We start from the raw sequence: 26056 nt of genomic DNA on the forward strand, positions 1-26056 counted from the left end.
GCAGGTTGGATAGCCGTATCTCTTGTGGCAAAGGTTTCTGGGCCTAGCAGGGCTTGGGATATTTGGTGCAAGGGCCAACCCTCTCTCTCAGGTCTACCTCTGCCTTGTGACTGCCTCCCTAACCCAGATGTTAGCACTAGGCTTCGTAACCGTCTTGCGCTTCATGTGTTTTCCCTAATCGTTGGCTACCTGACTAAGGATCTTTTAACTTTTCCTCTCCTACCCCACTTAGTAGTCTCGCAGAGTAATGAATGGGGCCTTCTTTCGCCCACTGTCACGCTCACTCCTTTCACACTTTCTTGTACCTGACCTTCCGCTATACTGGTCGCGGAGAGTTTGTATGGGGCCTGCCTGCATTCAGGCACCCATGTTGGGTTTGGCTGGGCTCCCCCCTCCCCTGACCTCTCCCCTCCTCTGCCCCCCAACCTTGACCGGGCCACAACTTTGGCCCTGTCACAATCTGGTCTTTTGAACAATCACCAACAGATGTAACTTACCTGCTACAGATCCATTCTAGGAGAAGCATTGTGGCTCCTGTGAGTAATGGGCACAAAACCCATTCTTCTTGGGGATTGGACTGCTGAAGGTAAGGAGTATCACTTCTGGATGCATTTTAAGAACCTATATTGAATGGATATATATTTATTATAGAAGTATTGGGCAATGGTATGACCGGCTTGTTTAATTTTTTAGTGTGTATTTTGAGGCCTAGAATAAATATTGTATTTTTGTTTACATTACTGTCTTAATTCATTGATTGTGTGGACTCCTTGTGGACCCCTGACCCCACTCTCACACTCCTGAGAATAGCCTTGACTGCTATCAGTGTTTACCGTGATTGGGTTTCTAGAAATCCATCTGAACACCTCAGTCATTCCTTTCCTCCTCCTTCCCAATATACTCCTTGACTGTTGCTATTCTTATGTTATAATCTCTCTGCTGCTACCACGACTCCTATTCTCCCTGTCTCTCCTACTTTCCCTCTACTGCTATCCCTACTCGGTTATTGACGCTCACTACTACCAACTACCACTTTACCGTCTATTCCTCTTCCAAACGCATCCTTCATGTCCACTACCACTACTTTACTACCTTTTCCTCACTCACTACTCCTGTACTCCTGCTATCTCCACTTCCCACTGCTACCACTCTGCTACTCCCACTCTACTCTCAACCCTCTCGCACACAAACACTCCACAGACCCCCACCTCTCTCCAATAGCCTCTGCACTCCTGCTTCCTCTGATCTCTTAGCCGTCCTCCGTCATCCCCTGTCCTCACCCAATTAACCCACGCTAAACCACTCGCACATACTTAAATACCCCACTCTTCCCAGGATTGGACTTAATCCCATCACCTACCTGCATTGTTGAGGGTGCGTATCTATGGGAGGGCTTGGTGAGTACTGATAAGGGCTTGTAAGCCCTGTCCCCTTTCTGCAAGCTACTGGTTGTGTATTTGACGGGAACAATGGGGCTGTCCATAAGGGACCGATGGCCCTTGTTTGTAAGGCCTTTTTGTAAGGCATTCAATAGATGGCTGATCCCTGGCGGGTTATCATAGTCCTTAGGAAGAACTTTGTGGAGGCCTTTATACATTTATTCACTGTTGGTTTAGTGGGTGTTTCTCTCTGAGGGCTGCAGAAGACACTGTCTGCTGGAGCTGCATTCATTTTAGTGATGCCACACCTGTTATGGCTTTTTCGGCATTGTGCAACATTCTTTTCCTATGCGTGGACTCTGCTAACATTGCCAGCTGACGGGGCATGAAAGCGGGCCCCGTCACACCATCTTAACAGGGTGTCTATTGGGACAAACCGTATGATCTGTTTTTTAAAATTTAATTCAGAGTTTCACTCCATAAAAGCACCATTAAAAACAACACACAATATACGATCACATCAGTAAGCAAACCTATTGACGTACAACGTAGAAAAAAAAGGTAAATGCACGTTGACAATATAGCAAATCTGTTTCAAATCACTCCTGACGCTGCATCGTGAAAATAGTAAAGTTGCTTGTACCTTGCTCTAATTGCTAGCACAGATAATGCAAAGATAGCTAGTTTATGAAGTGCCACTTGTGATGTCATAGAGAGTATGCCCTTTTCTGCCTCCTTTACCCAGAACAATTAAAACTTCTCAGCAGGGGAATGTAGCATTTCTTTGTCGAAATACCACCTGCAAAAGAAATGAAAATGTACTCTGTCATCCACTCACCCAATGCCACACTGGGAGGGGGACTGGACAGTCGCCCGTTGACTGGCTCATCTGGATTCAATTGAGGTCAGAACATCTAACCGGAGTTTAGTCATTATCATTTGATGCCTAGCCAGAGGTATCAAATCAAGATGAACAGGACACATCTACTGGTCCAAAATATGCTAATGCCTAATAATAGTGGGTTTAGCCAATTTGTCTTCCCAACGTTTTTGCATTGTATAATCATTCACCACATATTTTAGTGAGGCATTCCCCTCTAATTTAATATCCTGGGGTTGGAAGTACCAACTTTCTGTACAGATGCCTTTTTTGGCGATATATTTCCCCTCTAATTTTAGGAATATCCTAGACTGTATTATGTCAGTGGAAATCCAAATAATAAATGTATATAGAGAATTAACAATAATGGTCCAGGACAATGCCCTGTCTGGCTCCTCTCCTTTATTCAAAAAAATGTCTTTGTTGACCCAGTGTTCCAAATCTAATGCAGGGCCATAGAACACTTGGCAGAAACGGTATCTCACCCACCAGTCTTCACTTCCTTGAGTGAAGCCAGAATGCTTGGTCTGTCCTTGTTTTGGAACTCTTAGGATAGAGGGGTTTGCACTAGGAGTAAATATTTTGTCAGATAAATAACTCAATCTCACAGCCTTTGTATTGGTGCAGGAGCTTAAGCCTTTGATTTTGGTTTGTATTAAAGAAAGCGGTAAAAGCCACCAGAAGGAACCTGACCTATAAATAAGCCACTTTAAGAGATGGAGAGGGGCTCCAGCAAGGAGAAGAGATTCGGAGTTATGGAATTTTAGAACTGGTGGTGGTCCAGAAACCCCACCAAACTGCTCAGAGGAGTAGAGGGGACTCCTGGAAGGTAGAGAGAAGGCTGTGCAATTAACCTAAGTTAATAGAGCTTTGTCACAAGAATTTGGAAACAAATAGTACTTGGACTCATCAGTGTCTGTGTGATGCTGAGCTTCTACTTTGTGATGTGTCCCTGGACTACACTTGACCTCGGGTCTTGGAAGTTACTTAGCACAACTTTATAATGTTTAATGTGTTTATACTGATATAGTCTGTGGACATTCCTTTTTTGTGTGTTCATCAAAAGTGTTTACTTCATGTTTAAACCATCTCTCGCCTTCTGAAGAGTTGCTTTATCTGCTCAGCCATACTACCACTTGGAGGGTCGGGTAACATGGATGAGTTGTTCTGTAAACAAAGTCAGTTAATATATCTCGGCCCTACAAAAATGCTTTAAAAAAAAAAATCTCCATAAAACTAATTTGGTGCACATCTGTGAGGAAGTGTTGCACTTTACTTTCTGTGTTTGTCATACACATTGTTTGCATTTCTTACAGGATTTGGCACCCCTATCGGAGCTTTACTTTCCTGGGATGTTGGTGAGATGTTGTGTAAGCAGTTTGGACGTGACAAAAGGAGGGTTCCACAGTCTCAAACTCTCTTTGAACCCCAAGGACGTCAACAAAGCTCTAAATCCTGAATCCCTGAAAACTGGCATGGTATTATATTAGCTCTGTTTTCTTGTCTCTGCTGTCTCCTTTTTGTCTATACCTTATCCTCTCATTTTAGTGTAGCTTGTATACTTTCTGGTGACTGCATTGACCTTGTTCTAGTGTGTACCCTAGAGTTAGCAAGTTTACCCACTGCTTGGACAGTATTGACTTCTGAGTTTTTTACGCTCGATGCATTCACTCAATTTCTTCATTCATTCTTAAGACTGCACATTCTTTCTTAGTTGTTAGGCAACATTGTATGCAGTACCCTTTGGGTGCACTACAACAACCCTGACCACCTGGTAATAGGAACCCAACCTTTGGTATAAGTCTGTAATACACAGGTTAGAGCGGTCAATGTGAGCTGTAGGGGAGTTAGAGATTCACAGTGACAAGTAGACAAAGGTTTCTTGATTAACCAATTATTAATTTATTTGTCAGTTTGAGTAAGCCTTTTTCAGAAGGGGCAATATAATGGTAACACACAAATACACTCCAAAATACACACACTGTTTCCCTAAATCGGCAGTTACCCATTTGGGATGGCACACAGATACTTCTGACACCCTTAGATGACTTAAATAGCTAGGACAGTGTGGACATTAATATATCACTGTTGCATTTAGGGCAATAGTTAGGGTAATGCAAAGAAACATATTATTAGAATAAAACGAGATCTCAAAAATATTCTGAAGCAGGTAAGTACTTTTGGTAACCACCAATGCAAAGTAAGTTAACCCCTTCCTGGAACGAGGGCTAAATAGAGTCCGAGGGAAGAAGAAATATTCAGAGAGCCAGGCCAAACCAAAGTCAATTGGACAAAAGTCAAGGTGAGCTGATGCAATTTTTGCAGGTAGGTCAAAGGCTTGAACAATGTTTTAGAAGTCTTTGTAGAATAAGAAGGAATCAAAGTAGGGCCACAAGCTGATTAGGCTTGTGAGGTAAAGAAGATGTTAGCAACTTTACAGAAGCAACCAAGACAAGTCTCAACTGAGACAAAGTGAGGTTACACAACAAGAGCTAAGCTCTCTTAGACTTTGCAGTACCTTTTGGCTAGACGAAAAGGGCTTTGGCTGTCTTCTGTTCCTGTGCAGCTCTGCAGAGCCTTTGTTCCTGGGCCTCTGTCGTGGGGACAAGAGGGAGGACGTCTGGAGGACTCCTGCAACGGGGCGGTTGGTGACAGAGAAGGACCCAACTTCTATTCAGTGGCACTTCGCGGTTTCAGCTCCTCGCGTCTCAGCAAATAGCAATACAGCAGACTCTTGGCTGTCGAGATGGACTTTCCTTGCATCTGAGGTCCAGCACTCTGTTGAGGTGGCTCAGGCTCGGTCAGTCCTGCTTCCTGGGAGTCCGGAGGATCTTCCTGGAGCTCTTGGCAACTTAAAAGCAACACGCACAATCTGGTGTTCCACTCCCTGGCTCTTCGGTTTCCAGCAGCAACTGCAGTGGAATTCCAACCAGCTTCGAGAGGATGTCCAGGTGGCTTACTTTGGAGTTGATTGGTCCCATCAGCTGAAGGGGAGAAGTCATCCTTACAGGGCTTCTCTAGTAGTAACGAATTCAGAGCTTTAGCACCACAACAGGGCTTCACTGGGCAAACCAACGGTCCAGGAGTTGCAGCAGGCGTCTCTTCCAAGTTCTTGTTATGATTCCTTTGTCCAGTGGTCGACTGCCTTCCAAGCCAAAAAGCCTTGCCTTTTATGCAGGTTTCTCCCATTCATTCCAGCCTAGCTGTGAATCACACAGCAGGGTGGCTGTCCTTGCCGGACAGCCAGCCAGCCAATCACCTAAGAGTGCATTTTTGTCTCCTAGGAGACTAAGCACGGAGTTTTGGGCACCTCCCTCGCTTCCTGCACCCTCCAGACACCCTGGAGCCAGAGGCGGGCTTCACTCGTGAATCCCGCCAAAGACAAACGAACAATGGAACCAAACCTGGTTTGGCGCTCGGAGCAAATCTCAAGAAGGACCTTTGCACAAAGAAATGGCGAAAAAAGAAGACGGGGGGGGGGGGGACATTTTGACAAAAATGGCACCCTTGGATGCTTTACTGCAGCTGTGAACGCAGCCCGTGTTAAAAGCACACAACGGTAGTTAAAAGTAAACCACTGCCACCAGCCATTAATTGAGGAAAGGGTAACATAAAAATGTTACATGAGAAGCTAGACAAAGGGAATACTAAGTAACCCCTCTAGCACCCTATTGTAAGATAGTGTGTGCTGGGCCTAGAAAGTTACAAATGTAAGTAAAGTCAATTTCACTTCACTGCTCTTGGAAACAGTAGTTTATCCAAGAGAATGAATTTAAACCTTTGGAAAATCTGCTAAGCTTTGCCACTGCACTGAAGGTGCTTCGTGACCCAATGTAAAAGATGTTGTGACTCCACAACCAAAAGAAAGTGTTCAAAATCGCCTTAAAATACATGAGAGTGGGGAAAAAGGATCTCGCGCTCTGCAGTTTAAAAAATAAAAGTCCTAAAATCCAACAAAGTTGCTGGAGGTCTCTAAGGTAGAGAGGAATAAGCACATTTCTGAGAATTCTCCCTAACACTAGTCTTGAAACTTTTTTTTTCCTCACTCTTGACCTTCATGTTTATCTTGTTCACTTTTGATAATATGGACGGACATCTGAGACACTCTGCACTTATCCATTAAGCGATTGATTTGCTTGCACAGGCCATTCATTTACTCACTCTAAGTGGGATTGCTGTGTATCTGTCCGGAGCGTACTCGCTATGCAGAATGCTCTCTAGAATACTTGTTGCAGTGTGGCCTGCTTCGCTTTCGGGAGTATGCTTGGTCACTTGATCATGCATTGCTTTTCTACTGAACTATACATCTGTTGTTGTAAGATGTGATACTTGTTTATTTGCAGTCTTTTTTTTAAAGGTTTCTCTACTTATGTATAACCCTAATTATTGTTTCTAATGTATAGCTCTCCTATATGAAAGTGGATTTTTGTAATTCTGATTTGGTGGAATTTTGCCTACTATGACTCATGCTGCAGATGCCATGCTGGGGAATAGCTTGCGTACTATAGCTGATTTGGGTTTGTCATGGAACCCACCCACTTAACCAATAATTTTAATTTCATTATTTTCTGGAAGAATTGTTACCTTTCACCGTGAGCTTATTCTAATTTTACCATTTCCTTCTTGATGAGTTTTAAGCCTGACCATAACCTTAATTACTATTTTCTTAAATTGAGGGAAATGCTCTGATCTTACTAAATGAATGTGATCTGTCAAATGGGTACATCATTTCAGATTGAAATGCATCCCTAACAACTTCTTTTGAGTCCTGTTAAAGTAAAGTTAGTGTACTGCTCAACAGTTGCCTAGTTTGAAGAACAGCTCAGTGGATGAAGGCAGTCGGGGTGGGGTTAGCTGTCCTACGTAGATCCGGATATCTGAGACGTGTACAACCTTTACATAAAACCAATGATTGTGCATACTGTACATCTACTGTGTAAATTATGGATGTCTATTGAAGTTAAACTGATATTTATTCTGTTCCCCAGCTGCTTTCTGGTTGTGTGTCAAGTGTAGAAGATCATGGCTATCTGATTGATATTGGAGTTGGTGGTACCAAAGCCTTTTTACCGCGCCAAAAAGCCCAGAGCTACATGAAACAATCCAACAAAGGTACATTTTTTTGTAAAGTTAATGGTCTTCTCCCACCTCTTGTGAATCTGTGTAACTGGTTTGCAACAGTGCCCTCATGCCCATGGGCTTGGGCGCTGTACAAATGTAAAAAATAAATACATAAAATAAATGGTTGGCTTGTAGACTGGTAGCTCCTGGTGGATCCACAAAGCACATATTGCTAGTCCTGCATCTGTCTGAGCAGCAGTATTAAAAGATTTAAAAGGTGCATGCTATGGTATGAAGTCCTTTTGCTGACAGTATTTTTGATGGTATTTTTACTGAAAAAAAATATTTAGAAAAAACAGAAACGTACCAAAATGTCACCCTCATTTGTGCACCCCCGCAATCACTGACTTTGGGGGTGCACAAAATGAGGGCAACATTTACTGTCCCCAAGTAGAGTGGGGGTGTCCACCTCTCTACTTGGGTGCAGTAACGGGAGTCAGGGTTTCCGGGGGTGTCCCCCACTTACAATTCTGGTAAGCGGGGGACAAGAAAGAAGGAAAACAAAAAAAAGCAACCCTGCGACGTCGGCTCTAACCCACGTTAGTGGGAGGAACTGATGCCGTAGGGATAGCAGGGTGTAGGTGGCACACACAAGTGTGCTGCCATAATGGCAAGTGGGGTCGGGAATGGAAATGCAGGCCGGGGGAGGCGGGCACAGTGATCTATCTGCCGTAATTGGCATCAACTTTTTCTATGGCGCAGTGATCACATAGATTTGAAACAGCGACTGTCAGTAAAACATTGGGTGTTGGCTCAATCTTGTCTGATGCCATGGAATTTTCATACCTAGTCTTCCTTGTTAAATATTATCTTGGTTTTCTCATCATTTCTGAACTCCAAACCACTGACAGTGGTTGTATCTGTTAGTCTTCAATATGTATTTCACATCTTGTGGTTGTTTACTGAGGGGAACCTGAGGAAAGGATACGTGTTGCACGAAGGAGTGTGGTTTAACACTTCTTCATTTTATATTCAGTTTTCTATGGAAAGGGTTGGATAAACACCTGGATGTACTGGGCCATAACCTACAAATGATGAAGGAAAATCTGTATCAAAACATAACAGGATGAGACGAGACAAATTAGGGGGGGGGGCTGTTCAGATGTCCAACATCCTTGAAAGTCAAAGTCCAACAAAATCTCCCAACAATGTTTATTACACATGCTTACCACTCCTTGGGGCACCCTACTGTCACAGATGGCACAAAAATCAATAAAAGTCTCAAGACGGTTCAAGGGTTTTTATAGCTGTCTTTGTGGCCCTGAGGTAGTCTATCTCTCCCCCCCCCTCTTCTGAAATTGAACCTCCATTCTGACCCACCCGCCCTTGACACTTGGTTCCTGCTATCAACTATTGACCACTCTATTCACTTGTTTTCAACATGGAGAGGGATTGTGACGTGCAGATACCCTGCTTAACCAGGACTCGGTCTAACGCGCTCGCTCTCACTCTTTCTCTTTTCTACCCTTCCACTTAACTCCTCCCTCCAATTTCCTGTCCTTTTGATGTGCTCACTCCTCCTAGGCATTGCCTCGACTGTCACCTCTCCCTTCTCCACACTACTACAAGCACTACTACCACTGCCACTCTGTGTCGGAGTCAACACTTGTACTGTCTGGGTCAACACATGCATTTCCTTATAAAAGGCTTCTGGCAACGGCTTGGTGACAGAAGATGGGGCATATCCTTGTTGAAGGCCAGCCTGATATCTGTATGATTTGAGGTAACTAGAGAAGCCTCCCCAGGTGACTTGGAACTTCAAACCCAAAAAAGTGTTACAGCCTTCCAATTAATGTAGGGTTTGTGTCTCTTTAACCATGGAATGCCCAATATGACAGGAATATGTACGTTTCGAATGAGGTCGAACCTCGGCTGTTCGGCATGCTGTCCTATTGTTGGGAAAGATTTCATTTTGCTGCTTTCCTCCCGTAGACTTCTGTGTGCCACACTTTTGTTTTGTAGCGAACCCTGTCCTGGCATTTTGGAGGCAAGTAAAGCGTTCTGCTTTACTACCCTTGCCCTTTTGCTCATTTATGTGGAAACTGATTAGTCCATAAGACTATCCGTACTAAGTGGCTGTCTCTTTGGGAATTTGGTTGTATAGTTACAATTGCTCACATCACCTTGAAGTGCAGTTAGGATACTTTGTAAAAGTAATCAAATAGCCATTACAGAAAAAGATGTAAGGATACAATGTCCCTAGGATGAGCTGGTGGCAGTGGATATCATTCTACTGTGTTTTTGTAATTTTACTCATGCACTTTTACATTTACAGCATATGAGTACTAAGGGTGGCAAGCACTTTAAGATGGCTGTGCCATGCAGTTTTGTCCTTTGGCCATATTGTTCTTTGGCCTTTGTTGGGGTGGCCAGGAAAGGTCCCAATGATGAAGAGGGGTTCATGTTTTGCACGCCATATTTGTGACTGGTGGTGCGGCAAAATGGGTGCTATGTTGCAATTTTATATGTATCCTGTGTAGTTAGATGTGAATGAGATGTTACTTTATGTTCAAGTTGATACATATTAGAGTTGTACGCGCATAGCAAGATGAATGCCAAAATCGCCAAATGAAATATAAACCCGATCGAGATATGGTGTGCTACGAAGCTGGGAGATGAGTTTCATAAAGCACATGCGAAGGGGACTCGTCATGAAGAACCCACTGTAAAGAAGAGTCGATAGTTATTAAACATGCTCGCACACTGATATACATACACAGGGAATTTATAAATCTACATGTAGCAGGCTTTTTGATTAATTGATTGAACTTTGCAGTGAGGGGCTCGTGAGGTGAATTTTGAGTGTCTGTGAACAACTGGTTTTGCAGGGTTTCTGAGGCCGGAGGAGAAGTAATGATTAACTGAGCAGATGGTCAGCCAACAAATAGGCAGGGTTTTTATGGCCTGGTAGTTTGACAGAAGGCAGATGTAATCCTTTAAGTGCATGGGAGCTTGCAGAGGTATCTGGCCATTTGTTTTTGACCAACACAAGTGTGGTGAAGTAGCGCTCAAGGACAGAGTGACCGATACTGATGGTTCTTAATTGTTTTCTCAGGATGTGCCATGCGTGCTGAAATGGTACTCGTATGGATTAAAATGTTCCAGAGATGCCAGCCAGTAAAGTCGGGGTGGGTGAGATGGTTATGGTCTGTTAAAAGGGAACCTGTCTATTCCTCTTCTCCTCATGTTTGAAGTATTCATGCAAACCTTGTGCAATTATGTTTAGGGTTAAAAAGGTCTCGGGCAAGCTGGGACTTGTAATAAATTGTTTGAATGTGTAACTGTGTGATGCCATGACCTGCCAAGGACAAATCCTAAAAAGGGGTGTGTATGCACATGAGCTGAAGATGAATGTGGCCAATGATAATGGGAGAATTGGAGAAAGATTGGATTTCTTTTGTATAGGTCTTGTCCAATCTGGTGTGGTGGGGGTGGATTGTAATAAAATATATGGGAGTGTTCTAACTGTTGCAAAAATGTATATAATGTGTCAACTTATGTGGTTTGGGGAGACTCTGGTTAGTTTGTCTATACAGTGTCATCTAGCCCCTCCCTGGTTGATTGTACAATAAACTTGCTTTGCGTACAAATGTGCACTCGCTTCTTAAGTGGTGGGTCCACCTTGGGTTAAGATGATTAGGGGCCCATCCCCACAACTTCCTTCCTTCTCAGGAAATGCCATACATGGAAGGCCCTTTTTCTAGTGAAAGCTGCTTTTGTGCCAAAGGGTTGGTTTGTGTGTGTCCCTGGATGTGTGGGCTGGGACTGTCTGGTCCCAGTATGCATTTGGGTGCTCGAATGTCTGTTGCTGGGTAGATATCTTGTGGCCAGAGGCTATCCATCTTTGTATAGCCGCTGCCTGTTTGAATGGTGCAAATCCTTAGCATTGGTTGTCTTGGACATGCTCACAACCGAAATCTTGTATATAAATCATCACTTCTGCAGCCATTTGACGGATCATGGTTAGAGCAAAGTCCTCTAGGAAAAAGAGCTATCTTTTCACGATTCCTGCATCGGACCAGCACCAACTTCAGTGAAGTCCCGCTTCCCCTGTCTGATCGCAAGAAGGTCCTCGTTCGTGCTAAAACCTGCGGATCAGTGGGAACCAGTCTTGACACCTGCCTGAGGACGCCTTCTGAGCCATCGGAAGTATTCCTGGACCAACCAGTAGACTGACCAGCTCTCTGCTGTGCTACCTTGCTACAGCCATCTCTGTTCCGAGTTCAATCTTAAACATGAAGGATCTTCAACTTGACCCGCTCCTGCATTTTCAACCTTCTTGCATGAACAGAAAACTGTGTTGCACCTGCTCCCTTGTTCGTCCACTGAAAATCACCTGTCGCCACCTGACTGGGCATGACTTTAATGGAAACACTCCCATCGCTTTCTGGAGGTGGAGCAGTGTCCACTATATATTTTTAAAACTCTACAGGGCCACAAGCCAAGGCCTTCGGCCACAGATTTCAGCTGTGTTCACTGTGCATATTTCCCCCAATATGTTTCTTTTGGACCATATTGGTGGCCACAGCCTTAATATACATATCTGTTGGGCCCACTAGCCAGGGCGTATGGCCGTGCCCACTGTTTATTTTTAAAACCTTGCCGAGCCACTAGCCAAGGCCTTTGGCTGTATCCCCTTTACATGTTCTCCCAATGTTTCTTTTTTACCCACTAGATAGCCATGGTCCACTATACATGTCTTTCAGGCCCACCAGCCAGGTCCTTTGACCGTGCCCACTGTATATTTTAGAACATTACCAGGCCTCATTGTGGGGAAGGAGGCCTACTGCCCAAAGATCACCAGCTCAGCGAAACACACCGTTCAGATGGATTTACTATTGGATTTTGACAAGAACTGCCCTGAAGACCACTGGCTGCAGAAAAGCAATCCAAATGGAAGTTAAGTTCCGAAAGGTTTCTTTCCCAGTCCCACCACTCGAGGGCAGGCCTGGGGGTGGGGGTAATACTGAACCAGACCACCACTGATCTTTGACTAGGGAGAGATGGAATGTCAATGTTATGCCCATGCTCCCCTATGGCAGGAGGGCAGCAGGAATAGTTAGTATAACTCAATCCCTTTGCTGGGAGTCTTCCCGGGAGCACTTCCAGGGTTATTCTATCCTCTGGGCCTACTTCTGCAATATGCACGGTCCAGGGACCGTCCAGGGACCACGTGGGCAGAGGTCAGTGTCAGCGTCTCGATTGGATCTACCTAGTTTGCCTTTCAGGCTACAGTTCTTAAGACTGGACACCCTTGGTACAAAGGGGTGCAGACATCCACAGGACTGCAGACCTCCATGATATGAAGACGACTGAATTTGGCGGTAGTCACCACGATCAGTCGGCGACCGGAGACTAAGGTAGGACAAACAAAGGAATAGTAATTGGACAACCTCTTTGGTGTAGGCGGCTGAGGCTAGAGGAGCAGACATCTTGTTGTATGAGGTAAAGATCCACCAAGTTCAAAGGATGTGCTTGGAATCAGGACGGCTGCAGTGATGTAGCCAATTTAGAGAGCTTGTCTGGCCACCGGGTGATCCATGGTACACGTATGAAGCCTCTGCAGGCACAGATCCTTGAGGCGGATCGGGACAGGTTGTTCCACCAGTTCAGTGCTCAAAGCAATAACCAGGGCCTTTTTGAGATCAGGACAGTGGAGCAGGGCAAGGGACTTGATCTGTGGCCATGCCGGTCAGCTGCAATGGTGGTCCTCTGGACTTCAGCGTGCTGCACTTCTTCGTAGGGTTCTTGGCGCCAACAATGATTTGTCAAATGGCTGCATGAGTTCTCAATGGTAAGAATCTGCACCATTTAATCTGGCAGGGTCTCTGTCCAATCATGGCCAACTATTATGCCCAGCACCCAACAGTCTGGCTCGTATGTGGACTGCGACCAGACATATCCAGCCCCCATATTTAGCGCCACACACAGACCGCCACATTGCCCGGGAAAGTGCTTTCTGTATATATGTCAATTCCGAACCCAAAAGGGCCAAAGTGCAAAAATCTCATTGCACGGCCATTTTAGAGTATGTGGTACTTTTTGTCATTCTACAAAAGTTAGAAACACTGGAAGCCGCCAACCCATTCCAGACTCATTTTAATTGTAACCACACAGTTTCAAAAGAAAAAGGTATACGAATACAAACAATCATAACCAAAATTCTCTTTGAGGTAATGTGTGCAGCTTTAAAAATACAAGAAATCCACTGAGGGAGTCTGTCTTCCAATACCGATAGTCTTTCAGACTGATCAGTTTCCCATAAGAGTGAGCAAAAAGTAGCAAAATTAAAGGCTGTCCCATAGAGGTCTATGGGAGGAAAGCCGTTAAAATAAAATCTTTCCTACCTAGAGACATTGGTGATATGCCTTTAACCCCTGACCCGATCACACTGTCCACTCTTCCCGAGGCATTTCCTGTTTGGAATATTCCTTACTTTTAAGTGTCCCGGGGCCTGAGATTGCTTCTCTTTTAAAGCACATCTCCTCCAGTGTTTGCATTGGGCGGCAAGACCAGCTTACCCCTAAGATAGCCGGGGCTGACCCTGGGTACGTCTGTGGGTTATCCTTTTGGACCCATGAGGTGGTAGCTGTGTCTCCTTTCACTTAAAACTGACTTCAGACTCCGTTTTGCTTGTTGCACCTGCACTAACTGTTAGAATGGATTTCTAAACTCTGTGCTGGTAGATGGATGATTACGGGACACCATTGTTATAGTGAACAGCAAGCAACTTCTGGAAGTTTAGCCAAACCAATCAAGAAGTCAAGACTAAATCACAGGAGAGGTGTCTGGGGTGAGGGGTTCACAATGAGTCCACACAGTGGAACACCAAGGATTACACTTGGACAGTTGGTTATAAAATACTATATTTTAAGCCCCAAAAACACACTATAAAAAATTATTAATGTAAAGTAATATCACACAATACTAAACACTATAAAACATATATGCAATCCCTGTAGTTGGTGCGAAATCATACAATACCACCCCTCCCGCCCCCAATACCTATAAAGGAATGCAAGGGATTAGGTTAGCACCAACGGTCCACAGGATTTGCAATCCAAACTTAGAAAGTCCGGCCTAAGCTATGTGGGGCCTTGTGCCCAAAAGTTCACAAAGTTTTCCAAGCATTTAGGAGCTGGAAAAAATTTAGGAGGGGGTCCTGGGAACATGAAGATGGGTCTAAAAGTTAGCTGAATGCATATTCTAGTAAATAAGACAGTTCCCAGATTTTGTAGGGCTTTCGGCAACATGTTTTGCCAACAAAGGTAAACGTTTTTGAAGTTATTCAAGCTTTTTTGAGGGTTGAGATTGGGGGGGGGGGCAAGGTAGGTATTGGTACAACTTACCACCTGAACTCCGATTTTCTCTTCAGACTTGGTGGGTCGTCGGATGGTCGCATGGGGTAGGTTTTCCCGCCTTTGGTTCCAGTCACTGTTGCCCTGGAGCTGCAGATGCAAGAAGAGTTCCAGTCGGTCAGAGGAGCCTGGTGCAACTTCTTCTCAATGAACAGTGCAAGAAACACCACTCCAGGCCTCCCCTGGGCACTCAACCATGTGCGGGAAAGCCGGTTTCAGGGATGGTCACCGTTGCACGGCATCAGGCGTCACAGTTGTTGCGGTCGAAGAAAGACTCCTATCTCGGGACCAGTTGATGGCAGGAAGCTGACATTTCTCAGGAGGACCTCTTGTCGCACAAGCTGGAGACCACTGGAGTTCTGGGGCAAAACTCAGAACAGCAGCTCTTGCGTCGTGGTAGCCCAAACTGGAGGTGGTCAGCCTACTGGATGGTCCAGGGACACTTTCGAAGACTTTTACTTGTTGCGGTACCAGAAGATGTCGGACCGGTTGTTCCCACCGGTTCAGAGGGTTGAAGCACCAACAAGGGTCTTCAGAGATGGATAGCCAGATATGGCTCCATCGGGACTCGAGCAAGATTATCGCCAGGCCTCTTCAAGGATCATCCATGGTCTTCACAGCTATGAGGATCTACTAGATAACATCAAATCCATTACTGCAAATCCCGTAACCTTTTTCTTTTACTACTTCTAATGCAATTATGAGAGCCCCTGCGGCCCCCCCATATCGCCCCCACTTTAATTATCAACCTAACCCCAACCCCATCTATATTTTCAGTTATACACTGAAAAAATGGGATTTACAGTGTTTGGATTCAATGTGTTGTACCAGTACCAGCTACATCAGGATACTTGGCTCCTCTTCAGATCTGCTGAAATGGCTGCAGGACACCATCGTATCCCGAAGTCAGATGAGTGATCAGACTCAGCCCTCCAATGGCAAGATCTGCCCCACACATGCACACCAGCAGTGGTCCAATCAGGGACCACTCTGGGTTTCACTCGAGCATGCATATTAGGCAAGATTGTATGCAGTACCCTTTGGGTGCACTACAACCCTGACCTCCTGGAAGTAGGAATCTAATGTTTGGTATAAGTCTGTATGTACTACACAGGTTGGTAGTGTGGTCGAGTAGCCAGGTTTATCTCAAGAAGGGTCAATGTGAGCTGTAGGCGAGTTAAAGAGATTCACAGTGACAAGTATCCAAATGAACTCTTACACACAAGGTTCTTGATTTAAACAATTATTAATTTATTTAAGTCAGTTTGGATAAGCCTTCAGAAGACAGCAATATAAAGCAACACACAAATACACTTCACTCTTAGTTTTCTAATGCAAAGTGAGGAAGGCAAAACACATCCGCATAGGAGAGGAGTCATTCAGGGAGCCAGGCCAGCCATTGTTAAGTTAGCAAAAGTCAAGGTGAACTGAAGCAATTCTTGCAGGTAAGTAAGTCTTGCACAATGGTTTAGAAATCTTTGTAGCAAAAGTAGAATCAAATGTAGGGTCACAAGCTGTTACTACTGTGAGCAGTAGAAGATGCAAGCACATTCAAGACCGCTCAAAATCCTTAGGACAGTTGTCTTCCTTGGATTATCTTTTCACTGTGCCAAAATATGGGTGCGGTCCCAGACACGTAGATCACCTGATATTCAACCTTTCCAACCTTTCACAATCTCACAGGCATGGATCTTGCTTGTGATTCTTTTCTTACTGTAGTTTATTACACACACTTGACTTTGCCTAGTATAATCTCTTCCAGAACTTCTATTCAGTTTTTCAGGCACTTGGCTTGCAGTTTCTTTACAAACACTTGGCTTCATCTGGTACACTAATACTCTCCTGCCTGGTTTTGCAAGCGGTTACTTTTTTCTCCACAAAATTATATTTTCCCAATGTTAACTTATCGACCCTTGTTTAGCAAAGCCTCTTTCAATATTTGCTCCTTTTTTTTCATACGCTGGGTCTTTGCCTCTTCCTGAAGACCATTGACATTTACTTTGTAGTTTATTTTGTGATATGGACTCAGCAGTCTGTGTGGTTCACAATTATGTCAATCTCTTCACAGGCTTCCCTTTACCTCTTGCATTCCTTTCATGAAACAACACACACGTTTAAGCAACCCCGTAATCTGTACGTCTTCCCTGGGATTACTTGGATGCTTCGTGTCTCTCTCATTTATTCACTTCTATTCCTCTCAATCTGCTGGCGCGGCGCGCATCCAGTTAAATGTTGTCTTTGCCACGTCCTCCTCTTCTGTGCAAGGGTCCTTCTGCCTCATACTCTCAGGTGTCTGGCTTCCTGCACTCTGGACTCCTCTTCACGCCTTCTGCTTTCGCCTTCACGCCGCTTCTGTTGGCGTGACTTCCCTCAGTGTTGTGACGTGTGTCTGCACAAGCCACGGTACAATGCAGCCTCTGCAGCTCTCTTTGGTGTCAGTCAGCTGTTGCAGATTTAAACCTTGTGGCATGATTGGCTAAATTCCAAAGACTAGACCTCTGTGTTGGTTTACTGGTCTTAGTCCTCTTCATTGCTCCGTCCCGCTTTCTTATCTATTGTTGTCATGTTACTTGTATGATATTGAGCAAGCTGATGTTGGACCCCGTTGGGAGTAATTATCACTGCTCCCTGCCTCTTCCTCATCTCAGAGGTAAACAAGGGTATCTATTCAGTGTACTTCTTTGTACCCAACAAGGACTTAACCATGTGCCCTGTGTTAGATGTACATTCTGCAAACAAGTATGTTAAGTGTGAGGGGTCAGAAGTAAGGCTCAGGCACAACAGTGGCATATATTTGGGTACAAACATTTATTAAATGAAAAAGGGTTGGAAAAATGCCTCTGTCCCTAAAACTAAGAGTTGTTTCCCTGCCTCTAAGAGAACTAAGGAAATTGTCAGAATGCACAAATTATAAATCTGTCGCTGCCCTGTCTCAAAAGGCCTACTTCTGTCCCTAAAACTAATAACCTGAACCAACTGTGCAAGGATGATCTCTTCAAGTAAAGTGATCTGTGTAGATCCAACTAGCAAAAAAGTTCCCAGTTGGTTGGTTAATCACAAGTGGCAAAAATAAAGACATTTTCAAAATGTTAGGGTGGTAGTCCTTTCCCCTGGATTCTTTCCTATAGCGGTTATTTTCTTTTTGCGCTTCCCGAGCCTGTTCTTGCTTATACAAATGCCAATAGGCAGTTGACAAGAAAATAATCCTTATGCTTCTGCTGCTTATCCCACCAACTTGGCACACTCATTTTGTCAAGTGTAGGATTTGTTTGCACAATGTATTTTTTGGGTCCCAGGCTCGCAGTATTCTCATTGGCTTGGTTTCTTCCCTGTCAAGCAAATGTCCGTTCTTGGACTGTCCCTCTTTTGGGTGCAAGTCCAGGACTCGCAATCGAACTGGTTGGTTCACTTTCCTGCCAAGCAGTTATGTTTTCATGAACTTGAGTGGGGGGTCCCAGGGATTACATGGCAACATTAGATATGAAGATGTTAATGTTAAAGGTATTTGTACCACGCACCATCACCACTGCTGTGGTCCCCAGGCGCTCTGGCGGATCGGAAAGTGTCAAGCTGGGGGAACAGGAGGAGGGGGGGGATTAGTAGGGTGTAGTGGGAATAGGAGAGTGAGAGCTGTGATATCCTGTTGTCCGCTTCAGTTTGGTTTGCACCGTTTGCTGAGCTTAAGTGTGGTTTTCGATCGGTGCCAGAATTCCCATGTGCTGTTGTGGCTGGTATGTGGTGTTAGTCTGTTCGAATGTGTTGAAGTGCGTGCGGATTGCTGTGCAGAGATGTGGTTGTGAGTTTCTGTAAGCGCCGATTTCTTACCATTTCGTCTTCACGTTTATGCGCCCAACCTCTATGGTTATCCTGTTTTATTGGTACTTTACTTTGACCGCCTAATTGGCAGGTATGTTGCGTAATGGGAGTTCTTTTATGTGACCCCAGTGGCTTGTGTATCTCGCTTATTTCCGCTACTTCCCCTGCCCTGCAGCAGGTGTAGTTTTGGTCACAGTACTTGTCCATTATTGTCCATCCGGTTGGTTGTCCCCACCTATCCAAGTCCCCTTTAGGATCAGTGCGCACCCACCCCCGCTTTTATAACGAAGGGGCAGGTTAGGGATTATGGTTTTCTTCTTTCATATTTCAATGTTGCCAGAACACAGGAAATCCTTGAGGTTCATAGTGGGAGACATCCTGTATCAATTCAAAGTACTTACCTTCGGCATAGCCTCGGCACCAAGGGTTTTCATCAAAGTTCCAGCGGTGGTGATGGCCCGCCTTCACAGAAATACATTCCAGTGTATTGTTATCTAGATGACTGGCCAATTACAGGCAACACACCCCAAGTGTGTATAAAAAAAAAAAACACCCAAGATGCAATCCACCTACTGTACCAACTAGGGTTCTCAATCAATAAGAATACTTGGTCTCTTGCCCAAACAAGCAAAACTGTTTCTTTGAGCTTTTATTCACACAGAAGACAGTCTTGTCTTTCCCTCAAATGAGGGGGTCCAGAACATGCTATTCCAGATCCTACAATATGTAGCCGGTCATCAGATAATACGCAAGGCCATGCGCCTGCTCGGAATGATGGCTTCCTGCATCTACCTATTGCCCCACTGCCACCTGTGCATGCGTCCAATGCAAGAGTGGCTTGCAAGACAGTGGTCTCAAACAAGTAGTCAGTGGGACGATCTAGTTGTCGCTCAGTTGGTCGTACTGTCCCTGAGGTGGTGGTCAAGGGAAAACCTTCTGAAAGAGAAATCATTCATTGCACCTGAACTTGATCTTTTGGATATGTTGTGACTCTGTGGAGGGTGGGGGGGGGGGTATCTTTCACTGTACATAGTTTGTTGTTCCTTACTGTGTTTGATGGATATTGTTTTGCAATTGTCTATGTATCTTGTTATTGTTTAAATATTTGAAAATAAAAATGTAAAAAAAAAAAAAGAAAATTCATTGCACCTGCTCTTACCACAGAATCTTCCCCATCAGGGTGAGGAGCACACAAACAAGCCCGTCAACCTGTTAGCGCTTTTAGCAGTGTTCAAAGCCTTCCATTTCCAACTGCAAGAGAAAACATTTTGTTACCCTGACAGATAGCACAGCCATGGTTTATATAAACAAACGGGGCGGGACACTCACCTGGTCTCTCCAAACTAGACCAGAACAACGTACACCGATCCCATAAGAAATTGAGACGTTTGCTGCACAATTTCTCCAATCAAAAGAGCAGTATTATGTTTCATTTCTTGTCATCAGGGCGTGCTCCCACCCAGCTGTGTTGGCTTTCGAGTTTTTACTTATGCGGACAAATGAATAGCCATCCTTGCCCTTGTGTATGCTTGAAATTGGCAGCTGGTGTTGGTCATAGCTTCAATCAGAATTGCATCAAATTACCACATTGTCCAGGTGAGGATTCTCGTTGGTAATCCCCTCAAATACCATACTATCCTGCATGCACACATCTAAAGCGCACGTGTTCTGTTGGTTCCTGTGTGCTAGTTTTATTTCCCAGAGGAGGCCTTCCCATCCTAACTACTATTTACACATTCTCCAAGTCTGAGCTGAATTACAGGCTGCCCTCTGGGTTTTGCAAACCTCGCTTTCTGGCAGGGAAAATGTTTCCGTTGGGTCCATCTTCTGAAAATTCTTCACCTCTTCCACCATGGTGGAAGTGGTTGGGAGCGGTGTTCCTGAACTTTTAGAATTTATATTTAGCTATTTATTTTTTAGTATTTTTTAATTTTATGTTTTTAGTTTTACTGTTCCTTTACTTTTATTTTTTATTGTTAAAAACATTCTGGAATGGTTTAGTTTTAAAATAGTGTAGGAAGAAGTTGAAACTTGCACTTCAGTGCACTGCACGTTCCCATAAACAGCAGGTGTTGGTTTGGAGTTTTGGATTGTGCGTCGGACTGGGCGTGGTGAGGGGATTTGTGGGAGCAGGTGCAGGTCAGCAGGGAACTTAGTTCTCCTACTTCTTTCCCTACACTTGGACCACTGCTCTTCGATGTTTGCATTGATTTATAGTTGGAGTTTGAGGCGAGTGGGGAAAACGTGAATTGCACGGTGCACATGCCTTCATATTTCTTTAATGTTGCAGTAAATGATATGCAGCTCTGTCTAAGTGACTTCCTTAATTCCTTTATATGAGCCGGTCTGTATGCCTTGCTGTTCCCCTTGTGTTTGCTACATCTAAATTTCTCTGTGTGTGTGTGGTGTGTGGTGTGTGGTGTGTGGTGTGTGTCGTGTGTCATCCACGGAGTATTGCGTGTGCTTTCTGTAGCCCTTTTCCCAGTCAGGCCAGTGTTTAGACAATAGTGCCCAAAGCATCTTGTGGTAACCTGCAAAATGTTTTATAAACAATACCCCACCGTATTATTGTATAACATGTAAATGCATTACCTACCTGTAACTAAGTTCCCTGCAAGTAAGAGCTCCTCGATTCCCAAGGACTATTTGTGCGCTATGCAAATGTAATAAATATGGATTTGGGCTCTGAAACACAAGATGTTCCTACTGTCCCAAAATGTTCCTGGGGATCACAATATTCTAGCAGATGTTCTCAGCAGAAACTTACAACTTCCCGTAGACCCCTAATGGAAGTTGTACGCAGCGTTTTCTCAAACTGCGGTCATCCACAAATAGATCCCTTTACAACACTGGAGAACATGCAATGCCTAGACTTCGGGTCCAGGTTTCCCCAGCCAAAATCCAAAGGGTAACACCCTGTAGATTAATTGGTCAGGGAGATTTGCCTGCATCCACACCCCCCCAACCCCACTCTGACTACTCCCCTCAGCAAAATAGTCCACAAGATGCTCCAGGAAACATCTAATAACTCCAAAATGTGGGCCCGTCAAACATGGTTCTCACAGCTAATGAGAAGTTATTTGTCCTCCAGTCAAATTGCTACGCCCTTGCAATATGCTGTCCCATAAACGGGGATAAATATTGCATCCATGTCCTCGGACACTGAATTTAGCTGCTTGGCTGCTGAAGTCCTAGAGCTTTGACATTTAAATCTGCCTCATAGGTGCATGGACATTATTATGGAGGCATGTAAACCTAATACCAGGCAGTGCTATTTCAACAAATGGAAAACACTTTGTCATTTGGAGTAGATCGCGTACCCTTAATCTTAATGACTGCACACCTTCTCGCATTGTTCTGTACCTTCTTTACCTCTTAGAATCAGGGCTAGTCTTTACTTCACTTAGAGTGCATCTAGCTGCTTTTTTTGCTTACACCAACTCTGAAAGAAAAAAATGTGTTGTTGGAAAGTCCCTGACATTCAAGCCTTTATGGAAGAGGTCAAAAGATTGCACCTTCCAATTTCAGCTTCCATGTGGTCCTTCCATGACTTATGGGCCCTCCTTTTGAGCCAATACATAAAACCAGTCTTAAGTATCTCACTTGCAACACTGCTCTTCTTGAGCCTGTTGCATCTGTGAGGAGGGTAAATGAACTGCAGGCTGTCGGTTCAAGACCCATTTGTCACCATTAACAAGGACAAAGTGGTTTTGAAAATGCATCCATGTTGCTCTCCTAAATACATCTCAAAGTTCCATGTCAACCTATCTGTAGAACTTCCATCCTTTTTTCAAAATCCCACAAATTCAGCAGATGGACACTAGATCTAAGGAGAGCAGTAATGCATTACCTCAATAAGACAAAACCACTACGGAAAACAGATCAATTCTTTGTTTTGATAGCCTCTGGAAGAGAAGGGGATCCTGTCTCTAAGTTGGCCATTTCAAAATGGATTGTGAAATGCATACTTGTGTTATTCTCTTTCAAGGAAAACGTTACCCTTTTTGCCCAGAGCTCACTCTACTCAAGGCACAGGGGTTACCTTTGCTTTCATTGCAAATGTACCTCTTAGATGCACCAGGAGGTAGCCTCAAAATGGCTGTTCTGACCTGTGAAATCTTTGTGAACCCAACATGGCTGCCTTAATACTGGTCCTAACGGGTTTAGGCTAGTCCCTAGAATAGCCACCTCAGTTGCTGTGGGGTGACTTTGGCTGTGTGGCAGCCCCAGTGACCCGAGTATGGTTGGTCATCTGAGCCTCTGCCCCCAGCCCCTTTTTGTAATTGGCTGTTAGGGCTTAAGGCCAAGCACCATTCAGAGGGGTATTTAGATTCTGCCAGGCCCCTGACTCCACACTCTTGCTGTTTTGTCTCTGTAACTTGGAGGGGCCATTTCTGCCAACCTGCTAGAGGAACTTTCTTGCCGTTAGTCAATTTGTAAAGCCCTCACTAAGTGCAGTGGCTGAGCCTTATCCCGTTTGGGTTTTTTGCTGTCAGAAGTCCAGTCACAATTTCTTTTTTTTTTGGAGACTCCAGTTGACTCCACACATCTGCTGGGTTGAGCCCTCCTTTTTGGGATCGTTTCTGGGCTGTTTTAGTGCCGAATACCACAGTTTACCGCAATCCTTTGCTTAACTGTGGGGTGCTGTGGATGTCCAGAGAATAGCTGCAGGCTAGTTTTGGTGCTGGATCATCCGTCTGCGCCAGTGCCACAAGCAGTTGTCCTCGTCCTCGCCCAGTTTTCTGCTGTACTGCTGCCTTTTGTTCACCTTGTTGCTGGGAGCCGCTTGTTTGGGTTCCATGTTCTCCTGGGAGACTCCCTCAACCGATCCTTCACTCCTGGCTTGTAGGTAGAGACCTTGGGAGGAACTTCTGTTATTTTTCTGCACCTTTTGTTGGCTGAGTGTTCAAGTCCTAGAGAGGTGAATCCCACAAGCCATACCTGTGGAGAAGAGCCATCTGCTTACAGGGTTGTTTCAGGTCCCTGGAGTCCTTTCCACTGAAACTGCTGTCCTGAGTACTTACCTTGGGGTCCTAGTAGGGGTTATTATTCCTGTTATTCCTTCCTGAGGGTTTCCGTGGTAGTGATTCCTGGGATGTGAGTCCTAGCCGCAGTTCCCCATTGATTTGTATTGGGAAGTGCTCCTGTTCTGTGGTGCCCCTTCTGACCTTTAGAACACTTCCTTGGAGTCTCCAGTGGCCTTCCCTGGGGTGTATTGTTGGAGCATCTGTACCTGTGGGGTACAAATGTGCTGACCTCCTTCAGTGTGGCTGGGCCTTTAACAGTTACCATTATCGCCTATGGAACTTTGCACTTCGCTTGCACTTCGCTGCGACTCTCAAAGTGACTCTGGGGTAGTTACCTGCCCATGGACGTTTTTACTTGATCCCCATTTTATTGAGCTCTTTCAATACTACCTGTGATTTTTCTATCCATGTTTAGTCGTGCCTTGCTCTTGGGGAGAATTCTCAGAAATATGCTAATTCCTGTCTACCTTGGAGACCCCCAGCTCTTTTTGTTGGACTTTGACTTTTTATCTCTCATGTATTTTTTTGTGATTTATATTCTGTGGTTCTTTTGACTTTGGAGTCTGACAAACTCCATAGGCACCATCTTTATATTGCGACGCAATGCACCTTCAGTGCAGTGACACAGGGAAGTCTTGGATTTCCCAAAGGTTTAAATACCTTCTCTTGGTCAAACTGTTTCCAAGAGCAGTGAAGTGAAAATTGACTTTTCTTACATTTTGTAACTTTCTAGACCCAGCACACACTATCTTACCATCGGGTGCTGGAGGGATTACTTAGTATCCCCTTTGTCTAGTTTCTCATGTAACATTTATGTTACCCTTTCTACAATTAATGGCTGGTGGCAGTGGTTTACTTTTTACTACCATTGTGTATTTTTACCGCAGGCTGAAATTGCAGCTGCAGTAAGACACCCATGGGTGCCTATTTTGTCAAAATTGCCCCGGTCGTCTTTTTTCGCCATTTCTTGTTGGAAAGGTCCTTCTTGAGATTTACTCTGCGTGCTAAACCAGGTTTGGTCCCTTGGTTCGTTTTATCTTTGGCGGGACTAACGAGTGAAGCCTGCCTCTGGCTCCAGTCTGTCTGGCAGGGGCAGGAAGTGAGGCAGGTGCCCAAAACTCCCTGTGCTTAATCCCCTTGGTTACAGGAATGCACCCAAAAGTGAGTGGCCGGCTGGCTGTTCGGCAAGGACTGCCACCATGCTGTGTGATTGACAGCTAGGCTGGAATGAATGGGAGAAACCTGCATAAAAGATGAGGCTTTTTGGCTTGGAAAGTAGAGTCGACCACTGGGCGAAAGAATCCGAAGAAGAACTTGGAAGAGACGCCTCCTGCAACTCCTGGACCATTGGTTTGCCCTGTGAAGCCCTGCTGCTGTGCTGAAGCTCCGAATGAGTTTAGACTAGAGAAGCCATGCAAGGACGACTTCTTCCCTTGAGTTGGTGGGACCAATCAACTCCAAAGTGAACTCGTTTGGACACCCTCTCGGAGCTGGCTGTACTTCTGCTGCTGTTGCTGGAACCCAAGTGCCAGGGAGAGGAACACCAAATTGAATGGATTGCTTTTAAGTCGGACCCGAGCACCAGGAAGATCCTCCGGACTGACCAAGCCTGAGCCATGGCAAAAGAGTGCTGGATCCCAGATGCGAGGAAACTCTGAAGTGGTATCCAAGAACCGCAGTGTTGCTATTTGCTGTCCGACGTGAGGAGCCGACACCAGGAAGTGCCGCTGACTTGAAGTTTGCCCATTGCCGCTGATGACCTTCCCATTGCAGTGCAGGACTTGACAGATGTTCTCCCTCTTGTCCCCACGACTGAGGCCCAGGAACACAAGGATCTGCAGATCTGTACAGGAACAGAAGCCAGCTGGAACCATTTCTTCTAACCAAAGGTACTATAAAGTCGAAGAGAACTTGCCTCTTGTGGTGTAGCCTTACTTTTTCTCAGTTGAGACTTGTCTTGGTTAACCTTGCAGAGTTGCTTACAGCTTTGCCCCTCGCAAACCTCTCAGCTTGTGGCCCCTAAAGTGATCTTATTTCTACAAACTTTTCTAAAAACATTGTGCAAGACTTTTACTTACCTGCAAAGAAGATCTTCAGCTCCCCTAGACTTTGCTCAACTAACATTGGCTGTCCTAGCTCCCTGAGACTCTTCGTACCTCTGTCTGTGTCTTTACCTTTCCCCCAGGAAAGGGTTAATTTACTTTGCATGGGAGGGTTCAAAAACGTACTTACCATTTTATGAATTATTTGTTAACCTTTGTTTTATTACTCTATCTAACCTTTGCACCAAACTCGGTATTGCTCTAAACGTACCAGTGATAAATCAATGTCCAGTATCCTAGCTATTTAAGTCACTTGAGGGTGTCGGAAGTGTCTGTGTGCTATCCCCAATGGGTATCATCGGATTAGAGAAACTAAGAGCGTGATCTGAAGTATATTTTGAAGTGTTGCATGTTTTCTCCCTTCTGAAGAAGG

At 44.8% G+C, this 26056-nt stretch overlaps 1 protein-coding gene across 1 annotated transcript in view; it reads left to right on the top strand.

The window, feature by feature from the left end:
• Nucleotides 1–26056, top strand: part of PDCD11 (programmed cell death 11) — a 1291633-nt gene that overhangs the window by 106509 nt on the left and 1159068 nt on the right. Inside the window, exons 5-6 of the mRNA XM_069611704.1 lie at nucleotides 3576–3737; nucleotides 7248–7371. Of these exons, the coding sequence (XP_069467805.1) occupies nucleotides 3576–3737; nucleotides 7248–7371 (286 nt within the window). The remainder of the gene's footprint in view (nucleotides 1–3575; nucleotides 3738–7247; nucleotides 7372–26056) is intronic.

The sequence above is a fragment of the Ambystoma mexicanum genome, chromosome 8 (genome assembly GCF_040938575.1).
Source record: "Ambystoma mexicanum isolate Mex_15411 chromosome 8, UKY_AmexF1_1, whole genome shotgun sequence".
NCBI lineage: Eukaryota > Metazoa > Chordata > Amphibia > Caudata > Ambystomatidae > Ambystoma > Ambystoma mexicanum.